At 41.0% G+C, this 27148-nt stretch overlaps 2 protein-coding genes across 4 annotated transcripts; one reads left to right on the top strand and one right to left on the bottom strand.

Moving 5' to 3' along the window:
* Positions 1 to 930: 930 nt before the first annotated feature.
* On the top strand, positions 931 to 20130 carry LOC113173527 (protein bicaudal C homolog 1-like). The gene is made up of 13 exons (XM_026376956.1): positions 931 to 1121; positions 2956 to 3002; positions 3743 to 3812; positions 6962 to 7041; positions 7843 to 8001; positions 9074 to 9127; positions 12032 to 12205; positions 14451 to 14702; positions 16941 to 17072; positions 18771 to 18918; positions 19067 to 19211; positions 19356 to 19479; positions 20058 to 20130. Exons 1-13 carry the CDS (start codon positions 941 to 943, stop codon positions 20079 to 20081), a joined length of 1590 nt encoding a protein of 529 aa, XP_026232741.1. The 5' UTR covers positions 931 to 940; the 3' UTR covers positions 20082 to 20130.
* Positions 20131 to 24715: 4585 nt separating this feature from the next.
* On the bottom strand, positions 24716 to 26841 carry LOC113173479. 3 transcript variants are annotated; one of them, XM_026376891.1, is made up of 5 exons: positions 26743 to 26841; positions 26162 to 26599; positions 25840 to 25984; positions 25326 to 25624; positions 24716 to 25167 (listed from the first exon to the last, which is right to left on the bottom strand). In XM_026376891.1, the coding sequence occupies exons 1-5, from the start codon at positions 26766 to 26768 to the stop codon at positions 24909 to 24911; spliced, it is 1167 nt and encodes a 388-aa protein (XP_026232676.1). In that variant the 5' UTR covers positions 26769 to 26841; the 3' UTR covers positions 24716 to 24908. The 3 variants fall into 3 exon arrangements, with proteins under 3 accessions (XP_026232676.1, XP_026232677.1, XP_026232678.1); XM_026376892.1 differs by having other exon boundaries at positions 26697 to 26778; XM_026376893.1 differs by having other exon boundaries at positions 26726 to 26777.
* Positions 26842 to 27148: the final 307 nt, after the last annotated feature.

The following is a 27148-nucleotide window of genomic DNA, read 5'->3' as shown; positions in this document are numbered from 1 at the left end:
GTAAAAAAGCAACTTTCATGTTTGACAACCTAAAAAAATAATGTTTCTACATTAAATCTGATGTAAGTGGTCATTTTAATTTAACATCATCTCTGATGCAAGTTGTTTTCAACATGCATCTATTGATTACTAATACTCCAAACTACTACTTATTGATACTGATTATACCTCAGTTATACAGTCAATTGTAAAACTATATATATGTTTAGTTTACTACGACATAACACAGAAAAGACACAACATAACAGCTGGGGTGTATCTGTCCATCAATAAACAGAAACTAAACCGTCACTGTAATCTGTGGAATTACTTGAAGGACACGACCAAAGTTTGACGAAGACGTCAAATCATTTTGAACGTTTAGCTACAGAAATAAAAAAACTGTTTTAATCCGCCTCAGAACTCTTAAAATATAAGTCCCAAGCGTCTTTATGAATAATAAATGTATTATGTGAAATGCAAACGGAAAGACAAAGCGTACCTGAGATAAAGGACTTCACTGACTCTACCACTGTTCCAGTGAGACTCAAACAGACAAATGGTACAGGTACTGATCTAGATCCAAAGGACAGCTTGGAGGACGCTGACTTGATCCATCAATCCAGTCTTTATACGACACATGGTGCATTCCCAGTATCCACTACACAGGTAGAACCCCTGTGACCAGATCCCGGGATGGATTTGTTTTGATATCACGCTCTTCACAGGTGTTTTGGACCAGATGGGGGTCGTCAGAGAACAGGGGGAACTTACAACCTGCAGCAACTCCACATGTACCGGCACCTGTGGCGGGTGCGCATGCGCTGCGGCCATAAAAGCAGCAGGTGGCGCCGAACGTCCCACCTGTGACACGTGAGTTCCACCGTGAGCCCAACTGTCTACTGTCACCTTTGACCCCGGTGGACATCCCCGTTCGTTGGACACGTTGCTGTGCACACCAATGGCTGCCCATAGGGACACTTGGAGCGGGGACCTGCAGCAGTCGGACCGGGGGTCCAGCAGCCAGCGCTCTCGTCTCCCGGGAGAAGAGGAGGATGTGGGCGGACCGCGTCCGCGACCGGGTCTGGAGAGGACTCAGGAGAGGTTTCGGGTGGACCGCAAGAAGCTGGAGGCCATGTTAGGTACCGGTGAGTAATGCAGTGAAATGAGTGATGGATTTCTGAGGATTCCTACTTTGTAGTAGTTTCTACTTCATCCGTCCAGGTTCGTCTGTGGTTTGTGAGCTTAGGAAAAATCCCCTGGATGTAGTTTCCACTGTTCCACACTTGTGCTCCGGGTCCGGGTTCAGGGATCTTCTTAGTATTTGAGGCCCGTATGTGCTCCATTAAAACAAGTCGAAGACTTTGAGCTTGTCGGTTTATCCTGTGTGTTTGTTAGTAGTAATGAATCCAGATGTGTGGCTGCTGTGTGCTAATTGACAACGATCAGTAAAGATGAACTCTACAATCATTTATTTGTGCATCAACGTTTTGGGAAACTGCCTTTTCCTTCTGTACAAAGAATCAGTAGCGTTACATCCACATACAGAAGAGTTATGTCACAATGAAGCACAACAGAGCAGCAACAACATGTTACTGGTTCAACTGGTCTTACAGAGGTGTAGACAGTGGTGAACTGGACCAGATGTTTAATAATACAGGAACTAAAACTAACAAGAGGGAAAGAAAGTTCAACTGACACAGAGACGACCTCTTAGTTCAACTAATCGGCTCTATTCACTCTTTGTCCATGTGAAACAACATCCATTCTCTAATTAATTCAAACACATTTTATCTCCTAAAATTGACTTTTACATTGAAAACCCTCCTGAAGCTAAACACAAATATTCAAAAATAATCATTTTATAACAGCTTGTTCATTTACTAATGATCTGAACTAACGTTAGTAAGGCCTGCATACTTATACCTTCATGAACAGTGGTGTAATAATACGTGTGTTTAATGAGCGTGTGGGATTAATTTGTAGGATATTTGTTACATTTCATGTATTTGTTGTGTTTCTTTCATTTCTCTCATTAGCTCCATGTTGAACAGTTGAAAACTGTTGAACCGTTTTACTCTTTAAATAAAAACGGGTGTAGTTCTTTCATACTAGTCATCATTGTTCACTCAGCCAAGAGTATAAATCTGATCTATTCTATGTCTATTTCAGTAGACGGAGAGGTAAAACTTGTCATGGGCTCCCACAGGAAATAGAAGTTGAATGCTTACGTATACTTTTGTGTGAATGTCTGAAGTTTCACCTGTAGTTCTCTTGTGATTATTGCCTATGGAGAGGTGGAGAGACGTATTAAGTAGCTGTGCAGTTTAGAGATTTATCTGGTGGACCGTCTTCTGCCTTCACTGAGATTCTGTGACTTGTGGGATTATGCTCGATAATTCTGACACAGCAACAATGATTGAATGACTGATACAGCATGTGTACAATAATGGTGGTGTTACTGGAAGTCAGGGCAGATTGGTCAGAATTGGGCTTTTGTTTAACTGGTCTGTTATAATTATGTTGTAGACACATGAGATCTACAAGAAACTTGTGAAACTTGCAGAGCATGTGAATTTGTTGGCCTCCTTATTTGTATCATATCTGTGTTGTAACAAAATGGTCAGCGGTGATTAAGAAATATCTACAGCCTGTAGTTTGTGGATTAAAACGTGCAAAATCATCATCACTCTTCTACAAAAGAGAGTTGATCTGAAGCTGTATCCGATCTCCAGGATTGTAGAAAATGACTGAGAACATTTTATTCTATCCCCGTAAAACAGCGGTACAGTACATGTACCACACACAATATCTAGAGAAATGGAAATCCACCATTAACACTGCACTTAGTGCAGATACCACAGCATTTTGAGGACACTGGATAATGTGTGTGTAATTTGTCTGGGTTAAAACTGACTTCTGGTTCTGGATGGTTCTGTGATTAATTGTTCTTTTTCTTGGTCACTCTCACTTTAGCTGCCTCTGAAGGGAGAGTCAACGCCAGGGAGAATTTCTTTCAGAAGGTGAGTGTGTAGTCGGTACCTGGATCATGTTTGCTTTGTCTGTGCGTTGTGTTCAAGTCCAGTGATCAGAGCTTTGTTTATGGTAAGGGAGCAGATGTCAGGTGTTCCTCTACTCGCTCATAATTTAAATAAAACTAACAAAAAACAGTGAATCATTCCGAGTAAATAGAGGGATTATATTACACTTTAGATAATATTGCAGAGATAAGGGGTATATGTCCCCATAAGACAGATTCCTTATAAAAACAGCTGAGTGAAATCATCTAAATAAGAATTTGTCTTCAAACTCCCCTTAAGTTCTGTGAATCACTCAGTAGAAACTGGAAGTAAACGCAGAGCTACAAGCAGGGGGCTAAACTGGAAGAGTGTTTCTTTGCTTTTTGATGATGATGCCAACAGCGGCCAAGAGTTTAGGAGGCTGAAAGAGGAATGTAACTGAATGTAGCTGCCGGTGATCATGTAAGTATTCGGGTTCTTGATCACGTGGCTTTGAGAACTTGAGAAAAAGACATATTCTCCACCATGAAAGCAGAAACCACTAAAAATGAATTATGAAAAACAAAAGACCTCAGGAGCTCTTTGAAAACGATGACTAGACTTGTCAAAGACTGCTCACATATATTGTTTTTGACATTTTTCATGTTTTTTAATTGTTATTTATTTATTTATTGTGGTGGTGGTGTATCGAGAGGATTAATGTGTTGATAAGCTAATATCAGTCCTCGTTCACTCTGTTTCAGATCATGGATGAAACCCAAACATGGATAACCCGGCCGATGACACTGAAAAGCGTCCGAAAGACCAGAGGAGGTGATTGTTTTTCACTTAAATCTCATATTTGCTTCATACATTAGATCCATGTGCATTTGATTTGTGTGATTCGAGTGTTACGTGACTGGTGAGGGCCCATAAGAGATATAAATAGTTAAAGATTAAACATCTTTCATGCATCAATTGAAAGTTCATATTTATTCAATGCAATTTAATGTCAGTGTTGACAGAAACAAGTTTTTGATGTAGCAACACGTTTAACAATGAAACTGAGCAGTGTGTGTGGATCTGTGCACATCGTACCTGATGGGGGTTACAATCAGCTGTAATTGGAGGCAATCCATTCATATAGAACCATCCATTAACCCAAGTATTAGTTTATTCATAGATCCCGCGTGCAGCAGCACCTGGGAATGAAGTTCTGTGTTCAGAGTGAGAATATAGAGAATTATACATTTCTGACCTGTGATTTGTTTGCATGTCAGCGTTTTTCCTCTGTTACGTAAATCGAGAGGAGACGAGAGGAAGAATGTTAGATAATCACAGCTTGGAGGAAGTGATGGGTAGAGAAAAGACCAAATGAGAAAATTCAATTTACATTTTCTGTGAGAAGTGAAGATGTATCACCTTCAGGTTAAAGATACACAGCTGTCATCAGCTCTCCATTTCATCCATTTTCTTAACCACTTGTCCATTCAAGAGTCACGGTCATAAAGGACTAATCCCAGCTGTCATTGGGTGAGAAGTCAGGTTACCAGTCCATTACAGGACACACGTATAAAGACAGACGACACTTCACACCTGCGGGCAACTTAGAGACCACCAACTAAACAAACATGTCTTTGGAGGTGGGAGGAAGCCGGAGTACCCACAGAGAACCCACGGAGACACGGGGAGAACATGCAAACTCCACATTGAAAGACACCCTGCCGCCCCCTGGATTCAAACCAGGGTCCTTCCTGCTGTGAGGTGACAGTGCTAACCACTATACCACCTCAATGATAAATCAGTGACCTGAAAAGAGCATGCAGCACACTCAGCTTCAAAAATGTGGATGTGTTCTTTGGTTCCTGTCTTCTCAGCTGTTCTATGAGCTGTTTTTACTCCCTCATGTGATGTAGTGTCTCTTGAGGAGTATGTTGAGGTTTTCTCACCATTGTGTGTGATTTAAACAAGATAAGTGCTTGTTTACTGGCACTCCTTGGTTCTCGTAGTTTGTCGTAGTTAGTTTTTTCCTCTTATGTCCACATACAGGGAGGTTGGCTACAGTCCCACAAACCTTCAACTTCTGAATGATATGTGCAACTGTAGTCACAGGAACATGAAGCTGCTTGGAGATCTTACAGCCTTTACCTTTAACATGTTTGTCTATCTTTTTCATTTCTACTGTCCTGAGACAACTCTCTCTTTTGACTTTTCTGTGGTCTCTACATCTTTCTGTGGTTCATGTTGAGTGTGGTACACACCATCAATCTGAATCAGCTTTATTGGCCAGGTTTGCACAGGACAAACAAGGAATTGGATGTGGTCTGACTCCATCTTTTTGTGCCCCCTGGTGGCATGAAACATTATTTATTTACATACTGAATTCCAATTATCTACATAAAACACAGCTCACTATATCACATGGGGTTATTGTTTTATGTGATTGGACAGTTCAGCTCAGACACAGCCTGCTTTTGACTCCAGTTTGACTCCTCTGTCCGCCTTTTCACCACCCTGACCACAGGTTTCTTGGTTTTAGATTTCTACCTGTAAGTTGGGATGAGGTGAAGCAGACAGTGATCAGAGGGGACAGAGTGGTAGGCGTCCTTTACAACAGTGTAGCAGTGGTCCAGTGTGTTCATATCCCTGGTGGGACACTTCACGTGCTGCTTGTATCGAGGAGGTTCGTGGCTCAGACTCGCTCTGTTCAAATCCCCCATGATGATGAGCAGGGAGTCTGGATGTTTTCTTTCCACGTCCGTTATGTGGTCAGCCAGGTTCTGTAACGCTGTTGTTCCACAGGCCTGAGGTGGAATGGAAACGCCGACCAGAACAAACGAGGTGAATAAAAGGGACGGCAGCTGATAAAAAACACTCTAAGTGAGGACTGCAGAACGTCTTCCACACTGTGACATCTGTACACCAACCTTCGTTAATACAAAAGCAGTGAGAGCTGCGTGACACGGCCCGCACGGAGCAGCTGGATGCCGGGAAGGTGTAGATCACCGTCAGGGAGGTTCTCACTGAGCCAGGTTTCAATGAAGCACAGGGCGGCGGATCTGTTTAAGTGAGCAGGAGCTCATCCATCTTATTTACTAGGGAGCGCACGTTAGCCAGATGTATTGACGGGAGCGGTGTGCGTGAGCCGCGCTGTCTCAGTCTGATGCTTCCTGTAGATCTGTAGAGAGCTGCTGCGCCTCTGAGAAGGATCTCCAAGAAACAGAGTCTGTAAAAACCGTAGGAAAGGTTCCTGGAGATTCAGGAACGCCTCTCTAGAGTCAGTAATCTGTGAAGCCGTGAGTGGCTGCATAAAATAAAACCACAACAGTAAAAACACCAGAAAAGTAGAAGGCTGCCATCTGCGGCGCTACCTTGGTACCAAACAGCACATCCTTTCACCCTTTAGACTGAGGGACTGATCACAGGACACATGGTGGTTTAACATGTCCCTGTGGTCCAATCATTTTACACATCAGGCCAGTTTCATTAGTTTGTTTTAAAGAAAGAAACTTCTGTTGAACCACAACCCAAAAGCCACGTCTGCTTTTGATTTGATGTAGATTTGTATTCATCGTGTCCCTTTGTGGGTTTTTCTTTCTTTAATGGAAGGGTACCAACAGTTTGGTCCACATCTCTGTCTTTTGTTCTCTTAGGGTTATAGTGTTTCTGTGGGCACTACTGATTGACAGATGGACTGAGCATAGCTCCTCTTTCCCTCCACGTGCGACGCCTGCCATCTTAAATAAGACTCTGCAGATACGTGTTCAAGCAGCAGTTACTGTGGCAGCTTTCTCCTCTGGTGCTAGAATGAGTTGACAAACGCAGACTACTGTGTCGTGTCTGCTTTCACATTTATTTCTGCCCTTTATGAGCACTGATCCATTCACTTCCACAGATACTGATCATACAAAGACACTAAACACATACTGCGTCTCTCACCACTTGTGATATAGCTTTTTCAGTTTTTATTTTTATCTTTGCAGATCCATACATCAGAGTGATCGGGACGAGGGAGAATGTGAGGGAAGCTAAAGACAGAATTACGTCTGTCCTTTACACCAAGGTACAGTGAACCTCTTCATCACTGTGAAGATAGACTGCATGTTGGTGTGTAATTCTTGTTCTTGGTCTCTGTTTACCTTGCTCACCCCGTCCTGGTAGTTAGACTAAATGTGTAATACATCAGCTCCCCTGCTGTCTACTACACAGTAGTTTGGTACAACCTGGCAGTAATCTACTGTAGCTGGGCGATTACATCCAGAGCTTTTTTCAAGGTTTGCTGTGCATGCAGGCTTTGTTGCAATGGCACCGCACAGAGGCAGTCGATCATCCGTGCACTTTAAACAGACTCCAACAAAAGAATAACACATGAGCAGATGTACTATACTGTAGCATTTCACATGGTTTTGTCACAGCACAGTTTTTTATTTTGCTCTTTTTAATGTAGTGCATTTAGTGACTGCACCGTGTGTGTGTTTAAATGAGGGGAACTTGTTTGTTTTGTGGCTGTATAGATGGAGGAAAGTGTACAGATGCTGCACTGTGCTCTCAGTGAAGTAACATTTATAATCAGCGCAGCAGGGTGTGAATCACAGAGTACATTTTACCTTGGTCCCCCTTAAGCACACACTTGATTTGATTTGACTGGTGACAGCCGTCCTATCGTGAGTTTTGGAAGCTGCCTGTGGTGATATATTAGAAACACTTTCATTGATCAGTGACACCATCAACTGTGAACTTTATAAAGTTTAACATTTGTGCCTTTCATGTGTAGTAACATTCACCTTTTTCTTTGTACCATCAACTGTATTTCAGGTGTTTTCTATCCTAATTCTACCTCAACCTGTTCTTTTCTGCTCATTAGACTAACAAGGTGACTCTGAAGATGGACGTTTCCCACAAGGATCAATCCCATATAATTGGCAGAGGGGGCGTCAACATCAAGAGATTGGAGGAGGAGACAGGGTGCCAAATCTACTTTCCAGACTTTAACAGGAAGAAAACGGCAGAGAAAAGCAACCAGGTTTGTGGGGACACAACACCGATTTCCACTGTGCAGTCATGCTGTGACTTAATGGAACAGGCTGTTTACTGCTAGTTGCTCACAGAGTTTGATACCATTTACTGATCCAGTCTATTTACTAATAGTCGCACGTTCTGAGATTGGACAGGTTATAAAGACTTAGTCCAGATGTCTGTTTTGATTGGCCAAAGTATAGTATGTGGAGTTCAGGAGAGCACACTGCAGGGCACGCCATGAGACAAGCGGCTGGTTAGTGTAGTGGTAACATCACCGCCTCCCATGTGGGAGACTGGGGTTCAAATCCCACTGGCTACCTCCAGTAGGGGTCCTTAGGCAAGACCTCCTCACGCTGCCCTGCCTACCCTTGTAACTTGTAATGACTTGTAAGTCGCTTTGGATAAAAGCGTCTGCTAAATGACTGTAATGTAATGTAATGTAATGTAATGTAATGAGACACTTAGTGCAGACAAGTTGGTTTGTTTTCTACCAAGGTGGACTTAACTGATTGAAACATTACCTCAGCTTTTACATGGTGTGATATACCTATGCATATCATGAAACTTTAAGCACTCTCCATTTCACACAGTCTTATACTGATGATTCACTCGTAGGCTGATAACTAACAAGAGTGTATTCAGAAGCACAGAGGTGTTAAAAAGCTAATATAGAAAACTGTGCAACTCCAATGACTTCTTCTTCTCACTGGAGCTGGTTGAATTCAGGACATCACTGAACTTCTAGTTGCTGCTCACAGCACCACCTGCATGCACAAAACACTATGTGAACGTTACCAGAACGTGTGTATTTGGTTTTTTAACGTTTCCTTTTTCTTTAGTCTGGAGCCGTGACGTTGTGTTGGTGTTTTTTTAAGAGTGGAAGTGAGAACAGGATACGAGAGGAGAAATGTAACGAGACCATGTGTCACCTGTTTTCATTTGTATGGAAATGAACCTAATCCAACCTCTCATGATGTGTTTCAGTAACATAAAACATGAACTTGGGACTGAGTTTTGAAATTGGAGTAGGGCTCAACCTATAAACTGATTTCTATTGTCCTTTTTCCTTTGAACAGGTGTCCCTCGTGGGGGAGCCAGGAGAGGTGGAGGCAGCTCGTGTAAAAATAAGGGTAAGTTGTACCACTGCTATATTTGTTTTAAATGATGCTCTGTCAAAACGTTGACCTTCTGTAGTTTTGACCTTTACTTTTCTTTCTAATTTTCTGAAACGGGGATCAAAACATGAATAAACTTCTCTAAACCTTGAATTAGTTTGATGGGTTATGTTGCACCTTCTGACACTTCTCCTTTCCTTCATGTAGAGTTTAGCCTGTTAAACAACAGCTTTGTCTACAGTGAACATGATTCTCTACTGTGGATTGACCAAAACTAACAAGCCTGTGTGTGTTTCTAAAGAAAACACTGTGAGTGTGGAAAGGTGGTTTACCTCCAAGTCAGCTTGGTTTCTATCCTCCATCCAGGCGTTTATACTCCTTACTCTGACACCCAAATACTTTGTATGCTGTTCCATAAAATACTTGACGTGACATCACTTAAATGATGTATTATGTATGTGTGTTACTTGAATTGGAGGTGACTACAGTATTTCTCTACAAATCAAATATAGTGTATAGTAGATCATTGAATGATTGCTTTCTAAATGGTAGCAGTGAGTGTTTTGGTTTTTATTCCATTGTTTCCATGTGGAAGGTTTTTAATTTTAGAACAGAAGTAAAATATCTTATATTATATATATAATATATGTTGCTGAGCGTTGAAGATTGAAAACTGTCTGATTCAAGTCTGTTCAATAGGAGCCAGGAGAGGAGGAGTACATGAGTAGTGAATACTAAAAGATGAGGAAACTCTCTCTCACACACTTGCACACACTGCCATCCAAATACTGACTCTTGGGTCACTGGGATTTTGCTGTCAGCAAAGGTCAAGCAGCATGAATTGCTCTGACCAAAGAAATGCATCCCGACTCTGTCCCACATGTGCTGGACCTGACATTTAGATCACACTGCTGCACTTGCTCTTCACGGGCAAAAAGATTTAGATCATCACTGAGGGAAATGTAAGAGAGGACCAGGAGAAGAGCAGCAGTCAAGGCTGAATGAAGAATAGACTAGATTTTCATGGTGGAGCTGACCTAAGCTTGTTTAAAGAGGTCAACCTGGCAGTCATGAGTTTCAGATGTATGTGGTCTTGTTAGAGTGTACGTGTTTATTCCCCTCAGTTTGTCTCTATGGGTTTGAGCCTGTGTGATTTCTCTCCTCTTCATTCATAAGTACACACGTGGACTAAACTGCTGGTACCTCCATTAAAGAAAGAAAAACCCACAGAGGTCACTGAAATTACTTGAATTAATATCTAGTACATTTTTATTCTTATTACTTTTGTCAGTTTCGTGAAAATCAGACAGTTTTTGAGTTGTGGTTCAACAGAAACTAATGAAACTGGCCTGGACAAAATGATGTGTAAAATAATTTGACCACAGGGACGTTAATCTAACGCGTGTCCTGTAATTAGCATCACAGGTTTCTTCACACTTATAATCAGTCAGTCTGTGTATTCAAAGGGTGAAAAGTGGTCACTGTGCTGTTCATGGTGTTTACCACACTCAACATAAACCACAGAAAAGTCAAAAGAGAGAGTTGTCTCAGGATATTAGAAATAAAAATGATAGACAAACATGGTGAAGGTAAAGGCTGTAAGACCATCTCCAAGCAGCTTCATGTTCCTGTGACTACAGTTGCACATATCACTCAGAAGCTTAAGGTCCATGGGTCTGTAGCCAACCTCCCTGTATGTGGACATAAGAGAAAAATTGATGACAAACTGAAGAGACAGAAAACACAAATGGTAAATAAAGAACCCAGAACAACTTCCACAGAGATTAAAGAAGTAAAATCCACGGTCAAGGTAGCTCAGAGTCAGATCACACCATCAGTCACTGTTTAAGACAAAGTGGACTTAAGACGACCAAGGAGGACTCCACTAATGAAAGCAGATCGTAAAGAAAACACAGCACAGGGTGTCTTAAATCTGTGCTGGGTCCAAGACTTTTAAGGCATTCTGGAACAAAACAGGCTGCCCAGTGTCAGAAAGTTTGGTCTTTGTCACAGGTCATAGTCCAACTCCAACATGATAATGAGCTAAAACACAGCTACAAACACCCAAGAACAGCTAAGAAGAAATCACTGGACTATTCTGAAGTGGCCTTCTATGAGTCCTGATCTGAATCATATTAAATATCTGTGGAAAGAGCTGAAACACGTAGTGTGGAGAAGGCACCCTTCAAACCTGAGTCAACTGGAGCAGTTTGCTTGTGAGGAGTCGACCAAAATACCTGTGGACAGGTGCAGAAGTCTCAGTGAGAGTTACAGAAAGCACTCGCTCGCAGTGATCGCCTCAAAAGGTTGTGCAACAGAATATTAAGTTAAGGGGACCATCACTTTTGTCCAGGCCAGTTTCAGTAGTTGTTTTTTATAGATATATTGAACCATAACTCAAAAGCAATGTTGGATTTTCATTGGTTCATTTTCAGTCTGTTTTTATTGATTCTTACTTTTGTCAGTTTCAGGTTATTTCAGTGACCTTTGTGGGTTTTTCTTTGTTTAACAGAGGGGTATTAACAACTTTGTCCACGTGTGTAAATATACATGAATCTATTTAGCTCATGATGCTGTAATACAAATGACAAGAGCTGATGTGTTTTGCTGTTCCTGCATTTTGATTCAGAGACTTGAAATTGATGTTTTAAAAATGAACTGGCCACAGTTTGAGGATTTTAACCATAGCTTCAACAACTGTGTAGCCACAGTGTTTAAATCAGTGTTCCCAGTGATACCACCACAGAACACTGCAGCATACTTCATGTCACAAAGGCTGAAGTCTGTTGCACTGATCACCTTGTTTTGATTCACTTTAGATTCATTTGAGTTGACACATGTACGAGTCAAGTTCTGCCACCTTCTGCTATGACAGTATTGTACAAGATTCACTTCTCACTTCTGTCCATTTTTTTGCAGGAGCTGCTCCCTCTTGTGTTGTTTATCAGTCTTCCCCCCAGCATGCAGTGTGATTTCAGTTCTCCGACTGTGCAGCACATCTCACAGACCTACAACATCACAGTCTCCTTCCTGACCCCGATGTGTCTCTGCAAGACTACTGTGGTGGTTCGCGGTTCACACAGTGCTGTCAAGGTGAGGACGGTTTCATGTTTATAGAAATAGGATAGAAATGAAAGTCTAAAATAATTAAATTTCATACAAACTCAGAACAATAATCAGTATAAAACCAATGTACAGTACCTGTCATGGACAGAACAGAGTACTTTAAAATTCCTCATCTCATTGAGCCACACTAACATACACTCTCATACTAATGACCATGATTCAATTCAATTTTATTTGTATTGGGCTTTTAACAATTGTCTTCGTTGCAAAGCAGCTTTACACAACCAAAGAAACGATGGAAGTTCATATGAACAGTGAATGTGCATGAATCACAATAATCAGATTGTCCCTGATGAGCGAGCCGAGGGCGACAGTGGCAAGAAAAAACTCCCTGAGAAGGCGACAGGAAGAAACCTTGAGAGAAATCGAATACCAGAGGCACTTGTTTAACCATCAGGCCATTGAACTGGCAGCCTGGAGATTAATACATCCCCTGCTCAACTCGAAGCACCGTTATTTCTCGGAGACTGTCGTATCTTATTTTGTGCAGGAAAGAGCTGCGACTGACCATTATTATCATTATCATTGAAAAAAACAAACTCCTCAGGACCACCGAAGACATTAATAAGGCAGTGGTTTATTTCTCTTGCGCAAGGCAAAACTCAAAGTATGTAACACATACAGTTCTTGTGATATGGGAGGGAGTTGTTTTTCTGTTTGTAACTAAAGACGTAACATATGGCAGTTGTTATATTGCAGTTGGTTCTCGTCTCGAGGTGCTATCCTATCTGACTCCCTAAGATAAACAAAGGCAAGTTTCACAAGAATCCCACAAAGTTATACAGCTTCATGAGAGCAACTAATGCTATAGGATAATCTCTGGACAAATGTTCTAACAATCATTTATAGACATTATTGTTGATCCTGTCATCTCATTAATTAAGAATTCATAATATCAACAAATGATTTCATTATTTCACATTATCTGTGACCCGAGTGAATGTTTGTCTTCTTAGTTTAACTAAGCTCCCTACTGTACCATGTTCAAACATCTGGCCAACAAATCAGACCCACCAACACGCATGTATGCATCTCTGCATTTATTTCTTCATGGATGTTTGTCCTTTTATATTAACAGTGGATTTGCGTACCAGGTTGTGTTTGTGCACATCCACGTGTTCTGTGCGCAGTAATTGTGTGCATATGTAACTATGCTTAAGCACAGCTTGATATGTGTGTTACATTATGTGGTGGTGTGAGACCCTTGGAGCACCTTAAGCGGAGCAGAGTATTTCCAAAACTGCTGTGGATTATTGCGTTATGCTTGCTGCAGTGTGTGAATTCCTGTTGAACACTGGAAATGACTTACTTTACAAAGCCAAGCAACGGCTTACAGAGGCGCAGATCAGCAGATGCTGTGGAAAATAGATTAGTGTCCACTGGTTATATACTGAAAATACTGGTGTTTAATTTTTACTGTTTACCTTTTCTCCTTTTTAACCAACAAGTACTTTATCCCTTCAAAATAAAAGCGTGAACTAATAACTTAACTGTTTAAGTAGCTAAACTGAATTGAATTGATGTCCTCTACACAGCCCGGGCTTCAGCCAGCCATGGAGGACACATTTAGTGTCATGTCCTGACAGGAAATACAGATTTTCAAGTCTACATTTACAACAACTTTTAAAATCAAAGTCTCTCTTAATATCAATAAGAGTCCTGTTTTCACAATAAAAGCCCTCATACCTAAAATCTAAAAGGCTTAAAGTGGCTTGATTAGTCAAAGTATTAGCACCAGTTAACATCATTGGTTTATGTGTCTTTTATTTTTATTTTTCTGCCATATTCTTTTGACCAGACCTCTGTCCATCAGTTGTATTTGTTCAACTTTGTCTTATAATCAACAGTTTATCTTTGTGAACTTTTTTGAGTTTGACCAACTTTTTACACTTTTACTCTTTATCAACTTTTCTTTGTTACGTTCTTCTACATAAGAACTTGCGATAACTGGTCGGTGTCTTTTTCGGGAAGACTCCAGCTCCCCTACGTAATTTCTTCAGAAATTGCTCTGTCTAGTTTCATATGACAAATTTGCTGACATGGTTTTTGAATGTGTGTTTTGTTTTGTTAAAATGAATAAAAACTTCTGCTATACTTAACCCAAATTTTTGCAAGACACATTTTAGACATAAAATTCTTCTAGTAACTTATTGTGAGATATTGTAAATATTTCTGTATTTCCTCAATTGTCTCGTCATCTTTGTCTACCCAGACAGGAGCAGCTCTTCTATTGCAATGCCTGGCTGGTAGCCTGGCAAGCACCGTCTTAGTCACCACCTACCTGGAGGTCCTACCCCAGCACCGCCTCTTCATGAAGGGCTGCAATGGTTGCAACGTTAAGCACATCACCCAGACAACAGGAGCCCAGATTTACTTCCCTGACCCCAACAGCCCACAGGACAAATCTACAGTCCAAATTCAAGGCAATATTCAATCAGCCTGCCTGGCCTGGCAGTACCTAATGGTGAGCATTGCATGCGTGTGTGTTTTGTTCATTAATATCCGCCTTTTGAAAAGAAATGCTTTAAATGGCTGAGCTTGGGTTCAAGTCAAGTCAAGAAGCTTTATTGTCATTCCAACCACATATAGCTGAAGCAGTACATAGTGAAATGAGACGACGTTTCTCCAGAACCATGGTGCTACATAAAACAGCAACAAGACAAACATGGGGCTGAGGACTGCTAAGTAGTCCTAGCAAAACACATAAAGTGCATCCTGTGCAACCTAGTGCAAGCAGTGCAAGAACACAAAGAAAAAGTGCAGACAGACGTCAGAAGACAGTGCAAAAACAGAACACAAAACAGCAGCGACCAGTAGCGGAAATGAATACAATTTACAACTGAAAGATGGAAACATGTCAAATCTAGCGAGTGTGTGTGCTCAGTTCACTTTGTTGTGTGTGTTGAGGAGCCTGATGGCTTGGGGGAAGAAACTGTTCAAAAGTCTGGTTGTGAGGGCCCGAATGCTCCGGAACCTCTTCCCTGATGGCAGAAGTGTGAAGATTGGGTGTGAGGGGTGGATGGGGTCGTCCACAATGCAGGTAGCCTTGCGGATGCAGCGTGTGGTGTAAATGTCCGTGATGGAGGGGAGAGAGACGAATGATCTTTTCAGCTGTCCTCACTATCCGTTGTAGGGCCTTGCGATCCGAAACGGTGCAGTTCCCAAACCAGGCAGTGATGCAGCCGCTCAGGATGCTCTCAATGGTTCCCCTGTAAAATGTAGGTTCAGCAAAGGCATTGGCAAAATATTCCTTACATATGCAGGTTCCACACGTGTGGTATCTATCATGTTGCTGCAACAGCAAAATCTGTTATAAGGTTTAGGGGCGGCAGTAGCACAGGTGGTAGAGCAGTTGTCTATAAAACCCAGCGTTAGTAGTTTGATTCCTGGTTTCTCGTGGCTACTTGCTGAGGTTTCCTTGGATTTGACACTGAAACTGTGTAGTAGTGCAATTTCCCCAAGAAGATCACTGTGTACAGTGGGTACGGAAAGTATTCAGACCCCCTTCGATTTTTCACTCTTTGTTATATTGCAGCCATTTGCTGAAATCATTTAAGTAAATGTTTTACTCATTAATGTTCACCCAGCACCCATATTGACAGAAAACCACAAAATTGTTGACATTTATCACATAGTCATAAGTATTCAGGCCCTTCAGTATTTAGTAGAAGCACCCTTTTGATCTAATACAGACATGAGTCTTTTTGGCAAAGATGCAACAAGTTTTTCACACCTGCATTTGAGGATCCTCTGCCATTCCTCCTTGCAGATCCTCTCCAGACCTGTCAGGTAGGATGATAAACGTTGGTGGACAGCCATTTTCAAGTCTTTTCAGAGATGATCCACTGGGTTTAAGTTAGGACTCTGGCTGGGCCATTCAAGAACAGTCATGGGGTTGTTGCAAAGCTACTCCTTCGTTATTTTAGCTGTGAGCTTCGGGTCATTGTCTTGTTGGAAGTGAACCTTTGGCCCAGTCTGAGGTCCTGAGCACTCTGGAGAAGGTTTTTGTCCCTGTACTTGGTCGCATTCATCTTTTCCTCAATTACAACCAGTCGTCTTGCCCCTGCAGCTGAAAAACACCCCCACAGGATGACGCGTCCACCACTATGCTTTATTGTTGGGACTGTATTGGATAGGTGATGAGCAGTGCCTGGTTTTCTCCACACATGCTGCTTAGAATTAAGGCCAAAAAGTTCTATCTTTACCCCATCAGACCAGAGGATCTTGTTTCACCATCTGAGAGTCCTTTGGGTGTTTTTTTGCAAACTCCATGCAGGCTTTCATGTGTCTTCCACTGAGGAGAGGCTTCCCTCAGGCCACTCTGCCACAAAGCCCCGTCTGGAGGAGGGCTGCAGTGATGGTTGACTTTCTGTGCCTTGCCACAATTCTGTCTCTGAACTCTTCAGGGAGTTCCTTTAACCTCATGATTCTCATTTGCTGGGACATGCACTGTGAGCTATAAGGCCTTATATAGACAGGTTTAAATAGCCTTAGGAGATACAGTATTTGCTTGCTTTAGCCTCTTCCATCCAGACTGATTACAGCTCCCTATACTCTGATGCTAATACACCCACTCACAATAGGAGCGCTGTCCTGCACTTATAGGATATATTGGAACGTGGATGTGTTTTATTACTGATATACTGTCAAACACATTAGTCTGAAATTATTATTAATGTACTTTGACTTTTTTGCTCCACAGGGCTGCTCACCTCTGGTAATAATGTTTAACATTAAAAAGAGCACAGAGGTGAACCCTCAGTGTATCACATCACTAATGGAACAGCTGGATGTCACCATCAATATCACACCAATGCCAGCACAACCCTGCATGGTATGTGACCAGGCTTACTCTCACACAGCATGTACCGTTATAGAGGATATTTAACCATGCTGCCAGATTACTTTTATCCATGCTACAATATCTCAACGACTGGATGGACTGCAATAAACATTTGGACAATACTGAAGGAAAGAGGATGATGTCCTAGTTTTTATGTTGCATAACCACAAGTTTAGTTGGAGAACATACAGTATTTCTCCTACATTAGCTTCTCTCCATTGACTCCCTGTAAAATCCAGAATTGAATTTAAAATTCTTCTCCTCACTTATAAATCACTTAATAATCGAGCTCCATCTTATCTAAGACCTCATAGTTCCATATTTTCCAAGCAGAACTCTCTGTTCTCAGGCTGCAGGTTTACTGGGAATGGGAGGCAGAGCCTTTAGCTATCAAGCTCCTCTCCTGTGGAATCAGGTCCTAGTTCAGGTTCTGGAGGAGGACACCCTCTCTACATTAAAGACTAGACTTACAGCTTTCATTTTTCATAGAACAGTTAGAGATGGCTCTGGTCTTAAACTTTCATGTTAAAGTGCCTTAAGATGACTTCTGTTGTGATTTGACACTATTCAAAAAAATGAACAGAAATTTAAACTAATAACAAACGAAAGTCACTGAAATCACAGGCAGAACAAAAAGAACTGGCAGAAAAACTAACAACACAAAGAAACAAAACAAAACGCCGCTCACAGCAGGCAAACAATACAAACTTATAGACGGAAACCAGAGATATAGTCCGGGGGTGAAACAAACAGAGTTCAGAGTAAAAAAGTAAAAAGAAAAAACAAACCAACAGAACGGAGATCAAAGGGAGGAACTGTAACAACTGTAATATCAGTCTCTCCGTGTACTACTACATTTATAGCCTAGGCAAGTTTGCAATGTCTGAGCATTTTAAATCCATTCCTATCAACTTGGACTTCTGTATTGAGTGTTTCCAAGAGAAGACCATGAGCATGTTAACATCAATAATAATAATAATAGGTTATATTTAGCTCAATATATGAATTATTCTTAATCAGTTTTGAGCACAAAGATTATACAAGTAAAGAACTTTTGTTCACTGAAAAGATTCTGATGCTTGTACATTTTACACAAATCCAACCAAAGAGCATAAAAAGGACAAGATGAATGTAATAAACCGTTTCCACTAAACTGTACAGTTCACAGCCTTTTGTCCTCAGAAAAACATAGCTGTGGTCTTACCTGTAGGAAACCAATAAGCCAATGTTCAATCTGAGGAACTGCTCACTCATCAAATTCCACATCATGATGTCGAAGTAAATTATAGATTTCCAGAGTACATTTTGTCCATATTTATTCAAATAAAACAAAAAATGACCAAAGGCTCTTGCCATGCCAACCCTCTGCGACGAGTTTGCTAAATCAGCATCTGCCACTGTGCAAAACTAATCAGAATTGTAATCCTTAAAAAAGCCTGGGCAAAAAAAGAGGACATGATCTTTTTTATTTTTATTTTTGCCACATTAAAGCTATGTTAATGAAAGCTGAGGTTTTGGTGAAGTGGAAAGTGTGGAATTCCCTTCCTATCTGGTGCCATCATCGTCCACCTTGCTGCCTCCTTCTCATGAACCTACCTCACTTCTCTTTTTCACCAACTTCCCATTTTCCACTCCACCTGTCCTTTCTTGATTCTTCTAACCTCTTCCATTTTGATCAATGTCTTTCAGTTTGTAGCAGTTAAGAGTGTGGAGAGGAATGCAGTGAACATGTACAGAGCCCTAAAAGTCATCTTGGGTTTGGAGAGCAACAGGGTCTCATCCTTCTCACCCTCTGCCACCTTGAATTCTCCTACTGACAGCCCATCCCCATCCCTGGGTAAGGATACATCCAACTATTTTATGACCTTTTTCTATGACGACAGCTGTAAATCCAGATATACAGCACATGCATATGTAGGACTGATGAGCTATAAGATATAAGATCTAAAATGTATAATCCTGATATGTCTGTTTGTTCCCTTCAGGCTCTGATGCATTTGTGGAAGAGGGGATTCCCAGAAGCCCCTTCCATTCTGCCCATGGGAGTGGACGTCTGGCATTATATAAGACGTCATCAGGGAAACAACAGGTTGTGGAGATCCTGCAGGGCACAAATAACTCCCATCTACAGTATGTTTCAATCTACATATCATTTGGAGCTTCTCGTTACTGTTTGAAATGATTTACTTCTCATGCTGGTATGGAATGCTTTTTAGCTAGTTGTCTGTGTCACAACATTGATCTCTCTATATAATCCCTGTATATAATCCCCAGTCCTGACCGTCTTCTTTTGGAGTCCAGCTCATCACTCAGGCCTGTAGCAGATGAGAGGGCGTCAGGTAGTGAGCAAGTGGCAGAGAGGGCAGAGAGGGGGAGACTCTCCTTTGGAAACATGCAGGTATAAACACAAAATACACTGTTTTGTTAGTGTTAAGGATAATTGTCTTCTCAGCTATTTAATTATGCAGAAAAAAAGCCATTGGCAACCATAGGTAAATTTGTTTGATCAAGTACTATTAGTGATACCTGGATGTAGAGCATAATTTATCCCTGTGTGATGACAGACACACTTAAGCTAAAGGTCACAACAGCCAGTGAATCAGTCATTGCCGTGTAGCTGCTTTCAGACATGATCCTTGACCCTCTTTAGGTTGTACCCAGGTGGGCTGAATGTTGGAAGGCAAAAGTCTGCTTATACCTGATTCTTTTCTGTAGTGCGTATGTGAAGACAGCTTATGTGTTCCCTAATGAAGTATTTTGGGGTCTTTGGTGGATCAGTAATTACATTAATATATGTGCTACTATATGTTTATTATTGAGGTCATGGTGGGTGGTGAAGGCAGACTGGAATGTATTACATTAAGGGGTGTTTCTAATATTTTGACCCATTTCTGAACATTAGCTCTGTGAATAGTTTATATCAAGGTGCAGTGCAATTATTCGGGGCACCTAGTTAAACGTTTAAATCTTCCCCAGGGTTCTCCACTGTTCTTGTCTTGAACCAGCCCTCTACAGTCAGCAGCCCCAAGAAGAAACAGAACAAATCATGTTTAGTTCAGTTGACCGTGTTTTAAAGATCTTAAAAAAATTTTACTTAAACATTTAATTAAGAAATTAGTGTATAAATATTGGCATGTGGTAAAAGCTCTGTTCATTCAGGCATCTGTTGATGCTATTGTTATTATATTATACTACAGTATTATAGAACAGTTATAAACACAAGAGTTTTTGGAGAAACTGTTGAAAAAATGTTTGTTCATGCCTTCAAATTCTGTAATGAAGGTAATAAATGTATAAAAACGAAGGGTTTTTGGTTTTTGTATATTATGTTAAGACATCAGTGTCCTCCCCATAGTTCCAGAGTAGAAGGAAGAGATAAGTTTTAAGATATTTGAAGTTATCAGAAAATCAAGGCTTCATAAAGAGCTGTAACCCAATCAGAATATTCACCTACAGCTAAAAAGCAAATGGTCTTAAAATGGCTTCACCAAATCTCCTGAATGTCTCTAATTCATCTAAATGTATATGTTTATTTAAAGTTATCTACTTGTAAAAACTGTTTTAAATACTTGTTTGGACACATGTGCTTCACTTTATCTTGGTCTTTTTGTTTCAATTCAATTCAATTCATTTCAATAGACAACAGAAAAACACCAAATTAATTTTATTTGTATAGCGCCAAATCACAACAGAAGTCATCACAAGGCACTTTACAGTGTAAGGTTTACAGAGTAGAATTATATAAAAAGTGATATAGGAAACCCAAAAATCCCATTTCAGCAAGCTTTAGGCAACAGTGGAGAGGAAGAAACCTCCAGCAGAACCAGGCTCATAGTGGGCGGCCATCTGCCTCGACCGGTTGGGGTGAGTGGAAAGAGAAGAGAGAAAAGAACAGCAGGCAACAACAAGCAGCAGGAACATTGGGCAGGTCAACTGGATTCTGGAGATAACAGCTCCAGGCCGAGGATACCTGCAGAAAGTACAGAGAGAGGGAGACAGAGAGGAGGAAACAGAACTACAGGAGAGAGAAGACACAGAGTTAATGACATGAAATGGAGGAATTTGCATTGATACAGGAGAAAGGAGAGAGGAGAGGAGCTCAGTTTATCAGTAGAGGTCCCCCAGCAGACTAAACTATATCAGCATAACTAAGAGATGGTTCAGAGTCACCTGATCCATCTCTAACTATAAGCTTTATAAAAAAGGAAAGTTTTAAGTCCAGTCTTAAATGTAGAGAGGGTGTCTGCCTCCTGAACCTGAACTGGGAGCTGGTTCCATGGGAGAGGGGCTTGGTAGCTAAAGGCTCTGCATCCCATTCTACATTTGGAAATTCTAAGAACCACAAGTAAACCTGCAGCCTGAGAACGGAGAGTTCTGTTTGGAAGATATGGAAATATGAAGTATTTAAGATGGAGCCTGATTATTAAGGGATTTATAAGTGAGGAGAAGAATTGTAAATTCAATGGAGAGAAGCTAACATAGGAGAAATATGATCTCTCTTACTAATTCCAGTCAGAACTCTGGCTGCAGCATTTTGGATCAACTGGAGGCTTTTTAATGAGTTATTGGGACAAACTATTAATAATGAATTACAATAGTCCAGTCTGGAAGTAACAAATGCATGCACTAGTTTTTCAGCATCACTTTGGGACAGGATGCTCCTAATTTTAACTTTAATGTTTCTCAGGTGAAAAAAGAGATTTCTTATATGTATGAAGTGAAGGAGATTTCCTGGTCAAAGATAACTTTAGGAGTAAATTAGAGGACATCCAGGCCTTTATGTCTTTAAGCATGCTTGAAGTTTGATTCATTGATTAGTTTCTTCCGTTTCATAGATAAGTATCTCGATGACCTTTACCAGTGCTGTTTCTGTACTATGATGTACTCTAAATCCTGACTGGAAATCTCCATACAAGTTATTGCTGAGCAGCTGGTCATATAATTGTTTAGAAACTACCTTTTCCACAATTTTCGATATTGATCTATAATTCACTAAAACCCCTGAGTCCAGAATAGGCTTTTTGAGTAGGGGCTTGACTACAGCAACCTTAAAAGCCTGTGGTACGTAGCCTATTTGTAAAGATAGATTGATCTGATCTAGTATTGAGGTGCTTATAAAAGGTAAGATATCTTTGAGGAGTCTAGTCGGGATGGGGTATGAGACATATTGACGGTTTAGAGGAATTAATTAATGAAATTAATTTCAATTCATGAAATCATTGCTGATAACAGTTAAGGGGATACTAGGCTCGACAGAGCCATCACTCTTTGTCAGCAGTACTGAAGAGAAACCTGGGGTTGTTCTTATTTGCCTCTACTAATGAGTAATATGAGTTTCATATAATTTCCTCAAATTTATCAACAAGATTTTCAGATAATAATCGACTGTAGTGAATTTTATTCGTAGGTGTAGTAAACATATGAATTTATAGTACCAATACTGTGAGTGGAGTGAGGTGGAAAAGGATGATTCACGACCCCTGAAGTCACCCACTATAATGACTTTATCTGCAGTAAGTCTGAGAATTCAGTTAAAAACTCAGATTAAGGGACAGGAGGACGGTACACAATAACAAACAGGACTGGTTTTTGACTTTTCCAGTTTGAATTCCTTTGAGAGCCTCACTCTTAGTCTCTCTGATCCAAACTATGTTTAGGTCTGGGGTTGATTAATAAACTTGAGTTGAAGATTGCTGCTACTCCTCCACCCCGACCTGTGTTTCTAGGAACATGATAATTAACATGACTGATTCAGACGGACATATTCATCCTGCTGCAGCCAGGTTTCAGTTAGACAGAATAAGTCTATTTGATGGTCACTTGTCAAATCATTCACTAACAGGGATTAAGATGAGACAGATCTGATATTTAACAGTCCACATTTGATTGTTTTCTTTTTATTTTCTTCTTTGAGAGGAATTGTCTTTATTTCTATTAGATTCTTATCACGGCCAGCAGATGGGAGCAGAGTGCCACAACAGATGCAACTGATGCTCTGTTTAAAACTAATCTGTGACCGAAACTCTAAATTAGATATTTAATTATCATTTTCTTTTTCTTTTCTGTTTCTACTGGACTCAGACCTCGATCTAAAAGGGTTATATTAACTTTTTCTGTCCCTTGGAGGATTTGTGTGTGACAATCCTCACCGAGGATGACAACTGAACTTCCTTCTTGTTAATTAAAACTTTTCATACTCATCCAATATGTACATGTACATCGTCAGAGAAAAAAAAAAAGCAGAGGTTAGGATTGGACTCTTGTTTACAGTGGTAACAAAGTCACTTTCTGGTTTAATGTTGAACGTTCACAGTGTTTAAATTGGATGTTGTCTAGAAAATACTGTGGACATTTTTTCATTCCTACTGACAAAGTATCTTTAAACCTCGGCGTTAACGACAGTTCAGACTTGGACGTGTTTTTTACAGCCTGAAAACATCTTTTATTACTGGTATTAAATATGTGGTAAAAACTGCTGTAAAACCAGCTCTAACTTTTATTTCTTAAATTTTAAAGAACCATCTGATTTTCATAATTTCATTGACTAAATGTGTTTATTATAGCTTCTCTGTGTGTTTCGTGTTTTATATTTACACCATAATCCACCATGTTTCTGTAATAATCCAACTTTACAAGAAAGATCAGATCTCAGTGAAAATGGCAATAAAGTGTTTTATTTTCTCCACTATTTGTGAGTTATAGAGGATCAATTTTCCTCAGAAAAGTCTCTTTGACAAAACAATTTGATAAAGTGCTGTCAAAACACCATAGTTAACCAGGTTAGACTGAAGTCAGTTTGTAATCTGAGTTTTAAAGGTCTTTGTCATACATGTCAAATAAGAAATAATGCTTATTTGAATCAGTCTTGTTCTAATTAGCTGACAATGCCTCCACATTTTTATCTCCAAATGTAACTGCTCACTGCGTGTGATGATCTTGTCGTACATACAACAATAGTTGATCAAAATTCACCTCAAATACAAATCCACTCAATGGTCTAGCCACTCTAAGTCCAGTCCTTCCCCACAAAAAGACTTCCTGTTCACCCCATAGTCAAATTTCAGTTTCTGGTCCACTGCAATGTCCTTTGCTGCCACCAGGAGGAGAGTGTCCCTTTCTCCCTCAGTGAACTTCATCTTGCAGTGGACTGGTTTCACATTGGGATTCTTCCTGGAGTGGTTCACTTTTCTCCCAAATGTCTCCATGGATGGGTGACATTTACACGGGTGAGTCTTGGCATCGATGCACAACTGCTTGCCAAGAGAAAAAGAGGGTACCCTCTGGTTGTTGTTCCCTCCAGATCCTCCAGCTCCCAGAAATATAAATGGACCGTTGGCAAAGGGTCGGTGGACACTCTGTACAAAGAACTGTCGGTCTCCAAAGCAGAAAGATCACGGATAATACCCGCCAAGCCAAACAATTGTCTCACCTTTCCTCGCGTTCCCAAGTCCGTAATGCCAGCGACCATTTCTGCTTCCGAATCCTCTTCATGACGGCCCTCATCCGTCTCAGTGGCCACACTTGTAGGTGGTCTCCACTTGCCACGACGTTCAGGATGTGGATGATTGGCTGTCCAGCCTCACGACTGATCATCCCTCGCCTACCATTATTCTCCACAGTCGGAGGATTCTGTAGAATTTGGCTGTCAAAATAGAGAAACAGAGAGAGATGTCAATAACAATGTTGTTTCTGATGACACATGAATTATTTTACCCGGTGTCCTTGAGTGGTTAACTGGTGGGGTCCGCCCTGTCTGTATCGGCTTGGAAAGGCTGAACGGAGGCGGCTGGCGGCTCCGGCCGTTGCCCATCATTTTTACTCCTTAAGTCATTTGTATAAATACTTACACAAGATGTACTCTTCCCGTTTAGCAAACTGTGCTCCCCTCCACTTATCATAGAACACACGATCTTCTGGAAACCCGGCCTCAGCTCGCTGCCTCTTGGTCGGTGGTGGTCCTGTCAGTGATGCTGGAAAGACCTCCAGAAACAGAGGAAAGTCTCTCCTTGTAGTGCTGTCCTCCTCAATGGCTTCTCTGGCTCTCTTCTGGCCCCTGCCAACCATCCTGTCTGCTGACTCGTCGGAGCTTTACGAAAGACACAAATGAAAATATTCATTCACAGAACATAAAACAGATATTTTCCATCTCAAATATTTTCCAAACCAAATATTTTCGACAGCAGCTTCTGGCAGCCCCTGACAGAACAGTAGCATCATTAAAGGGTTCATTAGGCAAATATTCACCTTGTTTTACATGTGAATTTGATCTGGGCCTTGGAAACTGGCTTCTTCAAGGTGTGTAGCAGACTGACGTATGAGTAACACCTCATGTAGAACTCCATGTCATCAATATTCCTGATGGCCAGGAACTGGACAAAGCGGATCATATTCTTGATGAAGTTTAAGATGGTGGATGGAACCAGCTTGGCCCCCTTCAGACTCTCAATGTAGTGCTTCACCTCTGTACCCTTTCTGAGGAAGTCCAAGTTGATTTCCTCACCTGTAGGTTGAATGTACCTCAGCATCCTGGATACATTGTCAACCTGTAGTGAAATAATTATGAAATAATGTCAGACTGGAAAGAAATTCAGTTCAGCTCCTACATTTCTGACAACTGCCTAAAATGTGTCTGTGCAAACTGAGCAATGTACTTGTGCACAGGCCTCAGAGTCAACAAATACCTTTAGTTATGCTAATAAGTCTGATCACAGCAACCCCCTCTGCTCCTTCACATCTGCATGTGAAAACAACAACTCACCTCCTGTTTGCAGTTTGGGAACTCCATGTGATTAACCAGGTATTTCTTAAATTCCACCAAGAGTGGATTGTCACTGTTGAACTTTTCATACAGTCCCATTTGTAGCATGTTGCAACGCACACTACCCCAGCTGGCAGATGAAGGTCTGTGAAAATAAGACAGAGAAAATGTAACATTAGGACACTTGAGGACAAATTGACAGTTGAACTGAGAGCTACAAGTAAATGTAATCATTTCAATTTAGCAAGGAAACATAAATAAACTGAGCCTTTTATCTCTATTTTCTTCTCAAACAGTCATTTGTGTGGCTATTCAAACTTACTCTTGGTATGTTGGATCATCAGAAGCATCGTTGTCCCCATCATGCTCTGACCAGGAGCTGTCTTCCACGGCCTCCATGGTGGTTTCACTCGCAACTGTGGGCTTTTCTCTGGTCACAGCCCCTCCTGTGCTGGGCTGCTGTTCCAGCACAACTCGATCTGTTTCTTCCGGCTTGTTAGAAATGAAGAAATCATTTTCTTCCAGGTGCCGTACCAGAGCCATCCTGGATGCCCTGTCCATTACGATGGAGCAGATCTGTCTGTAATCCCAGTTGCGCCCTTGGCGGGTCCAGGACTTTGTCGACACCTTGGCTCGCTTCAGCTCTGCCTCCCTTTCTTCTTTTGTGTTGCTCTTCATGCACACCCTGGCTAAGTGTGCAGATAAAACCTCCTGTGGCTTCTGGCACAGGAGACAGTGAAGAATACGACGGTCTTTCTCACTGTGAAAGAGGAGGGACATGTAAGTTTAGTACATTTGTCTAATCTTACTTTCCATTACACACAAATTATGACACAGATTATAACCATTACACACACAGAAAAGTCCCAAGTGAAACATAAAACACCAGATAAGTGAACTTCCTTCCTCTGTTCAGTCTGGTGGGCCATTGTTCTTTCTCCTTCTTGTAAGTACAATGCAAAAACTCCTTGTAAAATCCTCCAAAGGCAAAGAAGTCCCGTGTGATCAGATGTGAAAACACAAGTGAAGACACTCAACTTTACCTGCACTATTTATGTGATACAGGTAGTCTAAGCCCCGCCCATCACATTAATATACTCCACCCCCACACCAATCCTGCTATGAGGGTGGAGTTGAACTGTTCTTTTCATGTGAGTCAGTGTCATTTTTATATAAAAGTATTATTTCTATAATATATTGCAAGAATGTTTAGTTTCTAACATGTATCTTGTAATACTAGTACTACTAATTTAACAGGATTGGCATAACGTGTCATGGTTTCGGCTTGGCCCCGGCCGGCCTTGGCTTT

Source organism: Anabas testudineus, chromosome 21 (assembly GCF_900324465.2).
Source record: "Anabas testudineus chromosome 21, fAnaTes1.2, whole genome shotgun sequence".
NCBI lineage: Eukaryota > Metazoa > Chordata > Actinopteri > Anabantiformes > Anabantidae > Anabas > Anabas testudineus.
The sequence above is the reverse complement of the archived record's forward strand: the minus strand, read 5'-3'. Positions and strand labels throughout refer to the sequence as shown.